The 12196-nt window shown below is 45.2% G+C and overlaps 1 protein-coding gene across 1 annotated transcript in view; it reads left to right on the top strand.

The window, feature by feature from the left end:
- Window positions 1–12196, top strand: part of COL27A1 (collagen type XXVII alpha 1 chain) — a 110096-nt gene that overhangs the window by 63120 nt on the left and 34780 nt on the right. Inside the window, exons 25-30 of the mRNA XM_063316305.1 lie at window positions 2934–2987; window positions 3490–3543; window positions 4958–5011; window positions 5366–5419; window positions 11177–11230; window positions 12128–12172. Of these exons, the coding sequence (XP_063172375.1) occupies window positions 2934–2987; window positions 3490–3543; window positions 4958–5011; window positions 5366–5419; window positions 11177–11230; window positions 12128–12172 (315 nt within the window). The remainder of the gene's footprint in view (window positions 1–2933; window positions 2988–3489; window positions 3544–4957; window positions 5012–5365; window positions 5420–11176; window positions 11231–12127; window positions 12173–12196) is intronic.

Here is a 12196-nt window from a genome sequence, read left to right as displayed (position 1 = left end):
GGGAAATACGGGAAGAAGAATCAGACTCACCTCCCTTGAAATACGCCCCAAATCGTCAAACTGACCAATGTGGTGTGACCTCAAAGCTTCCATATGTTTATCTCATTCCTGAATGACCACACGGGACAGCACTGGTGGCTTCGGCTAGACCAATCTTGGTCTCCTCAATTGTTGGCTAAGAGGCCCACAACCCCTCCTGAAAATCTCTTTCCTAGCTCTTTCCTTGGCAGGCATTGCTCTTTTATGGACTGCACATTTTTATTATTATTATAGTCTAGCCTAGAGCTAGGTATCCAAAGGGGCCCTTGAAATCCCCTCCTTGTGGGCAGAAAAATTGAGAGGACATTTCAGTGCATTATTTTTCCTCTGGAGGAGGAGAAATTCTCCAGAGTATTTATTGAGACAGCATGTGCTGATCAAGACTCTTCGAATAGTCTCCATTTTTCCCTAAAACTTTTTTTTAAAGTGATTTTTGGGTGCGGGCACCAGTGACAGTCGAAGCAATGGCGTTTGGTGGCCTGCTTGTCATTTCATATTCTCCACAATGTCCAGAAGAAGTGGTAGTGACTTCCTCCTTGTCCTGGGGAAACATTTGGGGGAAATCCTGCATAATAGCCTTCTTTTCCTAGAAGGGGGAGAAATCAGGAGAATCCCACACATTTCCTTAGGAAAATTGAAAAACATTGCCTCAGCTGAAGTTCTTTTAATTCCATCCACCAGAGATCCCAACTCCCCCCAGTTTCTGTAGGAAAGGCAGTATGATCTGCCTTTCTTTAGCACTTATTCATTATATTAATTTCACTATTTGGATTTGCCATCGCTGAACAGCCTGGAGCTAAATTCCACTCCATTGGCCCAGGTTGAGAATGTGAGAATATTAAGGGACCCGATTAGTTGCTGTTATTTCTTTTTCCCCTTAGCTACTCCAGACATACTCTGAGCAGGAAACTGGGTCCCGGTGGGATTGAAAGAAAACACAACCGGTCCTTTCACCACCCTTTGCCAATGGCCTGGGCCAGAAGAACATTAGGCTCTCTTATTTTTATTCTGCTCGTTTCTGCCTAGAAATATTGCCGTGGAAGATTTCCATCTCGTCGCCAATTATGCCATTAGAAAAAGAACCCTGTGCCAGCCATCAGGGAAACATCTTCCCTCTTCTTTTCTCCCACTCTGCACCATTGCAGGATCTGTGCTTGCTTTTAGTTATCCTGGAGATTTGGAAAATATCAGCATCAAGAAGCAATTTCCATATAGATAGGGAGAGTTGTATTCCAGAGCAGGACTGTTCAGACTGTGTACTGCGGAAAGGTTCCTTGAGAACTGAATGGGGTTCCATGGAAATCTGGGTGGGGTGGGGGGGAGTTCAAACATGAATAGCTTTCTATCGCAAGAGCTTTGCCCCTTGATCAGGGACTCCAGATCTTTTTCGTCTTCTTCTTGAGGTTAACTAACAGGTTCCATGATCTGAAAAAGTTTGAAACCCCCTGGTCTAGATCATCAGAGGCCCTTGGTCCACTGAGGTCAGGAGAGGGCAGCTCAAGGTATCCATTTTATAGAGGTTCACCATCAATCAAGATAACCACTTTCTGCTATTCTGTGGCAGGGAATGATGGTTTGCTCTAAGCACCAAAATACAAGTTAGCTTCTAGGTAGGTAGGAGGGTGGATGGATGGATGGATGGATGGATGGATGGACGGATGGATGGGTGGATGGATAGAATAGATGATAGATGATAGATGATAGATGATAGATGTATTTATTTATTATTCAAATTTAATTACCACCCATCTCCCCCAAAAGAGGGGAGATGATAGATGATAGATGATAGAAAGACAGACAGACATTTAGATAGATATAGTTAGGTAGGTAGGTAGGTAGGTAGGTAGGTAGATAGATAGATAGATAGATAGATAGATAGATAGGATGGAAGATAGATGGATGGATGGAAGATGGATGGATGGATAGATGGATAGATCTTTACTGCAGTCTTAAACCAGTACAAATAAGACAATAAAAGCAACGGATCCCATTTACCCACCAGGTCACAGTTAAAATGCAGTAGAAGTGCCAGGCCTTTATGCCCTACTATGGGCTGGAATGCACAAAGCAGTAGAAAACATCCAGAGCTGGGGGGGAGGGGCTCTGTGAAAGTTAAAAGGGAATGAGCCTAAAACTGATACAGCAACAAAAGAAAGGGAAGTGTGTAATCAATGTATTTAACTAGTGCCATGTTCAGTTCGCACCTGCCAAATTTGGCAAGCAGCTGCGCAGAATCTTGTGATGTTGGCTTAAAAAAAAAAACTCTCCAAAATTGGGGGTGGGGTGTTGAAAATCCTGACTCTACTTGTCCTGCTTGCATGGCAGCATTGTCTCAATCCTCTGGGATTCTCTTCCAGCTGCCAAAACCTCCTGGTTTAGATTTTTGGCAATGGCAAGGCTGGATTGCAGTCTTGGCTCTTGTGTCCTTGAAGCAGGGCCTCCAGCTTCTTGACCAGAGCATCACCCAAGGTCTAGTCTACATGGTCCTCAGTAAAGCACCTTTTTCTGCTTAAGACAGTTTTGGAACCCATCCAATTGTGTTGTTCTTCCCCCCCACATTTTGCTTTTGCTCTAAGCTGGGAGGAGACTGGAGGAAAAGGTCACAGGGGAAGGTCCTAAATGTTAGCTCTCTCTCTGACCTTCACATCACGGGGTTGTCTGTAATTTGTTCCTGGGTTGGGATCACTTTGAAGTGTCAGGCTTCAAAGTCCCATGTGTGGTTTTACAACAGAGAACAGCTCCTTGCTCTGGGGAGGCCCAATCTGTAAGCCAGGAAGACATTCTGGGCAGTTTGCAGAAGATGCTGGTCCTAATTCAGCCAACAAGGAAATACCTTCTTCTTTCTCTGCTGCTTTGAGGCAAATAAATTCAGCTCTTTTTCTCTCTCTTTCCAGGGTCTGACAGGTTTTATTGGTCCAATTGGGGAGCCTGGAAGTGTCGGGGAGAAGGTACGAAGAGATGGCAAGATGGATTAAGTTGAGGAGACTTTCTACTAAGAGCCTTCAGGATTTGTGGGGGGCTATCACACAGAGAAAGTCCCAAAGTAATCCCTTGCAAGTTCTGATGGTCACCTTTTGTTCAGAACTTCCCTCATCCCTCTGCTGCATCTTTTTCTGGGATCCCTTAGCAGCTGCATTGGGCAACCATGAGATCCTTGGAAAAGACTTGATTGCTTCCCGGAGTTGCTTGCAACCTCAAGCAAAGTTTCTCAGCTATTTCAGTCCTAATATTTACACACTGCATACAGTTTACCTCCTCCGCTTTTGTCCTCGCAGCCATCCTATAAGGTGGGCAAGCTTGAGAAATCACAGTTGGCCCAAGTTTGCTTCAAGCAAGTGGCACTGAGGGCTGGTGGGTCACCCAGTTGCATGACTTCTCTGCAATGACGTGGCACATGTTTTGTGAATGGGATGGTTTACTTCTGCTTCTGTGCACGATTCTGTCTCCTAGGGGGACCGGGGCACAGTTGGATCACCGGGACCAATGGGCATCAAGGGGTCGATGGTAAGGAGTAAGTCTGCATTCCCTCGCTCCTCCTTTGCCTTGAGAAACTCTGTTCTCACTGCTATTTAGATGACATTTCTGTTCTACTCAGTGATCTCACTTTTCCCCTCCTTCTCCTTCTCCTTCTCCTTCTCCTTCTCCTTCTCCTCCTTCTCCTCCTTCTCCTCCTTCTCCTTCTCCTTCTCCTTCTCCTTCTCCTTCTCCTTCTCCTTCTCCTTCTCCTTCTCCATCAACATCAACATCATCCCTTCTTCTCCTTCTCCTTCTCCTTCTCCTTCTCCTTCTCCTTCTCCTTCTCCTTCTCCTTCTCCTTCTCTATCAACATCATCCCTTCTCCTTCTCCTTCTCCTACTCCTTCTCCCCTCCTTCTCCCCTCCTTCTCCTTCTCCTTCTCCTTCTCTATCAACATCATCCCTTCTTCTCCTTCTCCTTCTCCTTCTCCTTCTCTATCAACATCATCCCTTCTTCTCCTTCTCCTTCTCCTACTCCTTCTCCCCTCCTTCTCCCCTCCTTCTCCTTCTCCTTCTCCTTCTCCTTCTCCATCAACATCATCCCTTCTTCTCCTTCTCCTTCTCCTTCTCCATCAACATCATCCCTTCTTCTCCTTCTCCTTCTCCTACTCCTTCTCCCCTCCTTCTCCCCTCCTTCTCCTTCTCCTTCTCCTTCTTCTCCCCCTTCTCCCCCTCCTCCCCCTCCTCCTTTTTTGCCTTTCTTTGCTTGACCTAAAGTCAAATTGTAATAACTTCACACTCATCTCCCCAGAGCAGAATTAAGCGCCTACTGTCTACCTTCCCAGTCTGCCTTCCCAATCACAGCAGCTTGGCAAGCCTGAGAAAAACATTGTTTGTCTTTGATTAGGCCAGCTTTGAAGTTTCTCTGTGGGCCATTTTAAGGTCATTAACCATGAATGGCCACCACTTACTGCCTGGTTTTCTCATAAGGTGGTCAGAAAAATGTGGGGGCTCCTCCATAGAAAAACAAGGAAAGGCCCTGGGGCAAAAGGAGAAAGCGAATTCAGTGATGCAAGCTAACACTTTCCATCCTGAAGTTGCACCACCCAAAGTTTAGCACTTGAGAGAGAATGAGGCCAAATGTTTGCAATTTTTCTCAACCCGCCCCCCAACCCCATGGTATGAATTTTACCATGTAACAGATTGGGAAGCAATTGTCTCTGTTTAGAAATGGTCTCAAGGCTTCTTTTAAATAACTGTAGCTCAGGGGTGAACCTTTAATTTGCCTGCATTTTATACCAAGTGAGCCAATGCGTTCCATGTTAAAGATCCTTTGGGCATGTTCTGAGTGCAATGCATCTACCTAGAAAATTCATAGTGTTTGTCTTGGTGAAGGTGATTATTTTGGTTGCATTTGCATAAGAAAGGAGGCCCTTTTCATTGATCATCCTTTGATGTTGCAGGGCCATCCTGGAATATCAGGAGAAGTTGGCACACCTGGGCCCCCTGGCCCACCAGTAAGTGACATCCTTTTTCCTTGCAACAGCCCAAAGTCTTCTCACTCCGTTTTTGATACCCACTAATCGTATTCAAAGGGATAAAACTCTGTCCAGGATAGAGTGAATCTTGGAGAACATGGCTTGTGAATTAGTTTCCCCGTGCCGTATAAAAGTAAAATCTCACCAATTAAAAAAAAGTTTATTAAGGAAGATGCCTAATGTGTTTCCCTAAAGCCTTGTTCAGTTTCTTTTGACTTTGCCAACTAGAGGTCACCTCTGAATGAACTTCCCAGTCAAATCACCTGAAAAATCCCATCTCACAAGACCTGATTGTGAGTCCCAAGTTAAGGACGTTGTCTTATCATTTTCAAGGGACCACTAGGAGTTCGTGGCCCTCCAGGAATAAGAGGCCCAAAAGGTCGCCGGGTAAGTGAAATTTACTATATTTTCTACAGGATTTCGAGCAGAATCAATCCTTTGCTGTTTGAAATGGAACTGTTAACCATCATCTCATAAGGCCAACACTGTATTGTTATTCCTGGTGAGACATGGAGCAAAGTTTTGGTGACTTCTTTCTTTTTTACAAGGGAAAGAGGCAGTCCCTTAAATATCCTGATATAAAACTGCTTAAATTTAGGCTGGCCTGCAAACCTAATTAGGCATGAAGAGGTACCCATTCTGCCCTACCAGCAGCATAGGAAGCCTCAACCTCCCCTTCTGATGCCTTCTCTACTAGAGATGTGATACCAATTTTGGAATCTCCTGATGCTTGAGGGGCTACAGAACCAATGGCTAGGACTGTTGATGAAACAACCCCCAACAGAATTTAAAAATGCAGCGCGGCGTTGACCCATCTCTGTAGCTTTGAACTATTCGTTCTAGTTCTGTTCTAGTTCTTTGAACTATTTTTTCTAGCTTGAGAATTCTCATGGGTAGTTGTGACAACTGCCACTTCAAACCATCCACAGCAAAAGCCATTAAAGTTTAAAAAATCTGGATGTTCCGGCTGCTTCTGTGCTGGTCTTCCATGTTTCACTTTGGCCTTCTAGAGGTTAAAGCCCACCCAGTTTGAACTTCACCCTGCTGGTACGAGGCCCCGTATTCCATTAAACCCAAAGCTGGAACTGTTAAAGAAGGAGGGTTGGTTGGAACAGAGGGAAATAACCATGGGAGGGCCTTAAAACACGCTTTCCGCACAGCCGGTTGGCTGAGATTTTGCAGTTGCCAATCAGAAACTGAACAAGTTTATTTATTTATTAATCAAATTTATCACCGCCCATCTCCCCGGAAAAGGGACTCTGGGCGGTTTACAATGGAACATAGATAAAAGACATAAAACTATAGAATACACACACACACACACATACATACAGACATACATATAAATATATACTGTATATAAATAAAGTTATTGATTGGTGGGAGGTCTCAGGGCCGCAACTGGGGTGGGGGGCAAGCAGGGCATGTGCCCCGGGCGCCATGCTGGGGGGGGGGGCGCTAAAATGGGTGCTGGTGGTGTCATGAGTGAGGACAGGTGAGGTGCCAAAATGGGCGCGGAATCCATGTTTGCCCCGGGTGACACAGAACCAAGTTGCGGCCCTGGGAGGTCTTGTGCACAGCCGGTTGCCTTGGTTCTTGATTATTTTTTTTAGAAAAGGGAGATGCCCAGTTTATTCCCCCTACCATCAGAGCATTGAGCATCATGATGTAGTCAGGGGCTTTCCCCTCATATTCCCAGCATCTGGAAGAACTACGTTGGAGGAATGAATGACAGAGAGGAACCCAGATCTGTGGAGCAGGGATTCATGGAAAAAATATTCTGCCGCAAATCCACCCGGGCCAAGAATCATCTCTGTTCAATGACGTTTAAAACTTGAGTATTTTTCACCACAAAGAGGTAGTGGAGCCAGAAGGAAGCCTCTCTTTGGCTCCTGTTTGCTCGCTCTGTTCCCTTCCTTTTTAATAACTCTTCCCCCCCAGAGCCAAGTCTGTATTTCCAGCAGCAACTTTTCTGCAACTGTGTTTTTTTCCGGCAACTTCTCTGCCAAACGTTCCCAACTGTGTACAGCTCCTGTGCTTGGCTTCCCTTCCCATGGAGCTGGGACGAAGCGGTCCAGGGCCGAGGCATGGCGCCGGTGGCAATGTTTCCCAGCTGCCCTCACCCCAAAAGTTTTGGAAAATTGGTTTTAATAAGGTAGAAATAAGACCCAGCGGGTGTCTGCCTTGGTGTGGGGTAACAGGCTGGATTCTAAACAAGCACGGCATTTTGGCTTTTTGGATCATCAACTCTGCTTTAGTCTACAGCAGACCAAGGTTTCTGGAGACCCCCCCACAATTCAGCAAAGACCTTTGGGAATTGCTCTGCATTTATCAATTGAGGCCAGACGACGCACTGAAGGCCAAACTCCATACACCACAGTCTTTCCATATGCTTCAATTAATCACTATTATTTTGAAGGAAAGAATTGGAAGTCTTCCCCCATCATCCCAACTCCCTGTTGGAAACTGCTGTCTTCTTTCCCACTTTTGAATACCCTGGGATTTTCAAAACGAGATCCTCTGAGCAGGCTGGCCCTTCCTTGCCTCTGAACGGCTCCATGTTGGCTCTAATTCCACCTGCATTTGTGATCCGAGTGCATTTTTTTTCAAGAACTTGGGTCTCCTGCTTATGAGACCCCTTAAGCATCAACGAATGCTTCCTTGTGCCTCATCAAAATATTGTCTGCCATTTTTGGAGAGGGGTGATGGAAAAAAATAATACTGGGTTAAGGCTTTGTTTAGATTAAATATAACGAACGAATGCATTCATCGATCGGGGAAAAGACCCATCGATTTCACTCACTTTAGAGGTAGGAATGCTCTTGGTTGCTGCTGAAATGAAGAAGAAGAGGAAGAGGAAGAGGAAGAGGAAGAAGAAGAAGAAACAACGGATGAAACCCTGCCCATTCCTGATTCGGACTAATATAGTTGATCCTGACTGGCATTGTCCTCTAGGCTTTCAGACAATGGTTTTTTGCAGTCCTTCTTGAAATCCTTTCTAAATCTTTGCCAGGACATTGTGCAACATTGCCTTTCCCATCTCTGTATAGATTCTGCCATGGTTCCCAAAAATGATTTTCTTGGATTGCTGGATTTCCCACGGACCCTGAAGGGTTATGTATGGGTTTCCACGTCAGTGGAGAACAGCTGAACTTGTGGCTTTGGCCAGTCACTTGCCCTTTTCAGAAACAGCATTCCCTGCAGAGCATCCCCCAACTTGGGGCATTAGGGAAAATTTAAAGGTATCCTCTTTTTAAGTCACCCTATACATTTCCTACAATTCCCCTAAGAGAGCGACGTCTGTCTGTGCCTTGTGGGTAATTAAGATGGCAGGAGGCTGGCTGGAACCAGCCAACCTGAGATAGTTCCAGCCTATTCTGTTCTTGAATTTATATTTTCCTGTCACTCGGAAAAGAATTGCATAAGTCTTTTCCAACGGGCACCCAAATGGCTCTCTTTGACCCACCCTTTGTGTAATTATCTCATGAGAACAAGTCCTTAATTTTATTGACATTCCTCTTCCCCCCCCCTTCTTTTTGGTTTTGTTAAGTTTCTGAGGAAATAAGCCTCCAGCTATAATTTTAGATCCTGTCGCTCTCTGCCTGCCCTCTGTGTCTGATCTTGCATCCAAAAACATAATTCAAGTCAGAATGGAAAGACGTTCCTCTTGTTTCTTTTCTTGCTGCTGTTGTTGCCGTTGATCCCACGTTGCGCTCTTTCGTAGTCTTTTCAATTTTAGAAGGCAAAAGGATGACTAATCTGGTTCTGATTCAGAAGCACTGTTGTGATTTATGAGGGTCTCAAATTTAGCAATTATAGTGTTGGGATGGAAAAGGCTCCATGTCAACTTCTGGGGGAAAAAAACCCAACCCAAACTAAAAACAGACTTTTTAGATCACTCTTCCTCCTGGGTCAAAAATGGAACTTGGTTCTCATTTAGCCTGCATCCTATTTCTTGTGTGTTTGCACCATGGAGGGATGTTTGTTGTTCAGTCCTTTGCAAGTTGTCATTTGTAATGAGCCCTTGATTTTTTTTTTGGGTGCATGGATTTTAATCCCCCAAATTAATTCCCAACACACGCGAAAGATTGTGCATTGTTCAACATGGGTTCTTTGCTTATGTATTGTAGTCTCAGCGCAATTAAATCCATGTGCTTGGAAAATGTTACCCAGTCATTGCAGGATCAGTTCCTTTGCTGGATAGAAACCTGGGTTGCTCTGCTGGCAGGATAAGAACTCTGTCAAACTGACAAAAGTCAGATGGGCTGAAGACACTCATGGAACTCACATACATCACCCCACCCTGGAGAACTTCTTTTAAGTTGTGCTTTTCGAACCGTTGAGCAGACAGAAGACAGTGTGAAGAAACCATTTGGTGTGGCGGCTTTTTGCCAGAAAGAGCTGTAGTCCACTTCAACTGCAAGGCCTCCATTTCCTGTTGTGGATTGATTGATTGATTGCTGATTGATCAATCACATGCCATCAAGTTAGTGTCGTCTCTTAGTGACCACACAGATAGAACTTCTCCAGGAGGATCTGTCCCCAGCCTGGCCCTTCTGGCCTTCTAATGGTGTACCCATCCATGCTGTACAGGTAGTCCTCACTTAACAACTATTTGTTTAGTGATGGTTTGGACTTATGACAGTGCTGGAAAAACCAGTCCTCACACCTACGACCATCACAGCATCACGTGGTCATGTGATCACCATTATCGACCTTCCCAGCCAGCTTCTGGTGAACAAAATCACCACAATTGATTGTTGTAAACAGCCCAGAGTCCCCCAATGGGAGGAGATGGGCGGGGATAAATTAGATAAATAAATAAATAAAATCAATGGGGAACTGCATGATGTGCTTAATGCCTGCAGTGATTCGCTTAACGCCTGCTGCATAAAAGATTGTAAAATTGGGTCAGGTTCGCTTCATGAGCACTTCACTTAGCAACCACAATTCTGGTCCCAATTGTGGTCGTTAAGCGAGGACTGCCTGTAATCCAATCCATCCACCTTGCTCTGGCTCATCTCTTCTTCTATTCCTTCAACCCTTCCCAGCGTTAAAGGAGATTTTGCTCTTCAGTTATTTAATTATTTGGCATTGCTGCTGCTGAGTTCTTGACTCCAGCTGCCAGCGAGTGGATGAATAATCCCAGGAGGAAACCAAGAGGAAATGATGAGATGACAGGCAGTAGGTTTCTGATTGCCAAAATGGAGCTGCAAGTCAGGGTTTTGCTTGTTTTAGCAAGCTGGTGCTCTTCTCCCATGTCCTAAACCATCCCTCTGCTGCTCCGCACTCTCCCTTTCTCTCTCTCCCACCCTTCAGCAAATTTGGTCAAACGCTGATGTTCAGATCATTTTCTGGCTCCGAACTTGAGCCCTGTCTAGGAAACCTGGTTCTGTCTCCTCCTTCCCTGCAGGCCAGTCTCTACATTAATAGTTTGCCAGGTTCTAAACGCTGGCTGAGAAGCCTCCTTCCATGAAAGGGGCCATCTGGGAAGAAGACGCTGCAGGAACTTGCTGAGGGAGAAGACATTCTGCTCTTAGAACCCATAAGGGCTGATATAGCTCATTTCCTTTACTCTGGATAATGTTGTGACTGAACTTTTGGACTCCTGGGGGACTGGATTCAAAGGCCCTCTTGACCAGGATGCCCATGGGGGATTCTGGGCTGCTTTCTCTGTACCTAATGCAGCTCACGTAGACAAGAGGGAGCCTTCAGCTTTCAAGAGGGAAATGCAGGATAGAAGTGGAATATTAAAGGAATACGTAGAAGGAAAAAAGGGGCTGCAAGTGCTCCCCAATTCAGACTGCCAGTAAAAGGAGGTTGCCAATATAAAATAGGTGGGTTAAGGTTCTGGTGGGCTTAATATACCTATAAAATGTTGCAGCATGGTAGACCCATTCAAAATGGAAAAAAAGGTGAAAATCTCCCTTCTTCCCTTTGGTGATATTGAACGGTCATTGCATGGCAGCCAGATGTTGATGGTGATAGTAGTAGTAATCAGCATCAGCATCTCATAGCCAGTTAACAACCTGGATTAGATTTCTAGCAACTACCTGTTGTTAGACTTCCTTTGTTCCTTTTTCTTTCTGGCATGTGAAGGGTATGCTTATGTCTGTGTCATGGGTGTTTTTCCTACCCCTCAAGGGCGCTCGAGGTCTTGATGGCACAGCGGGTGAAGCAGGACCCCAAGGTCCCAAGGTGAGTGCCCCCAAGTCAAAAATGCAACCATTGTGGCAGGATCATTCTTGGGCATGTGCTGCGGTTGGCCCATTGCATTGCTGGAAAGCAGGGACCAGACATTTTCCAGGTTTCTGTGCCAGACCACTGGAATCATCCACAGGAAGTGTGAACATCAAGTGTCTTTGCTACTCCAGCCATTCCATGAGCGATGATTTGATTCTACTGCTAAGTTCTGATGAGGCTTTGAATCGACTTGAGGGGTGGGCAAAGCCAGTCAAATTTGACTCAGGGTTGAATCATCATCAGGTCTGAATCATCTCTCCAATTCAGAGGCATCAGATTCAATGAGTCAGTCTGAAGGATCAGTCTGATTTGGAAAGTTGATTCAGTCTGGAGATTTGATTGAACTGCCTTCAAATCGGATCTCTGAATCAATGTGTCCCAAAGCCCTATGAGACAAGGATAACGTTCCAGATACTCCTACATAGCATGGACAATTAGGAAGTCTTTGAGGAAGAGGTTTAGCATTTCCTTCCACGCAGGAAGAGGAATCAGTCACTGAGCACAGACTGGCCCATATTATTAATACAGCTTCCCATTTCTGTATATGGTCCATTAGAGAGATGACTGGCCCAGAACTCAACTCCCTGACGTTCTAATTTTTTGCATGAAGGCAAGTCGAGATAGAGGGTTCTAGGTACTACATTTGTCCTCTAGCCTTTGGCCAACTGGGAGAATTCCACCATGTGTCCCTTTCCCCCATGGCCTTTAATTGTAGAGTGGATCTTCTCTTCTGCTTTTGGGAAGATAGAAGCATGTGCCTTGTAACCTGTAAATGGCTGAGAGGACAGGTGAAGAAAGTGAACCTTTCTTGCATTTTTTAAAGTTTCCCTTTTGTTATAATTTTATTAACAGGGCCTTCCAGGAGATCCAGGTAAACCAGGACTGGATGGTCAAGAGGTATGTTCAATACTTTTGGAGGAA

Source organism: Candoia aspera, chromosome 16 (assembly GCF_035149785.1).
Source record: "Candoia aspera isolate rCanAsp1 chromosome 16, rCanAsp1.hap2, whole genome shotgun sequence".
Taxonomy (NCBI): domain Eukaryota; kingdom Metazoa; phylum Chordata; class Lepidosauria; order Squamata; family Boidae; genus Candoia; species Candoia aspera.
This window is presented reverse-complemented; position numbering and strand designations above follow the sequence as displayed.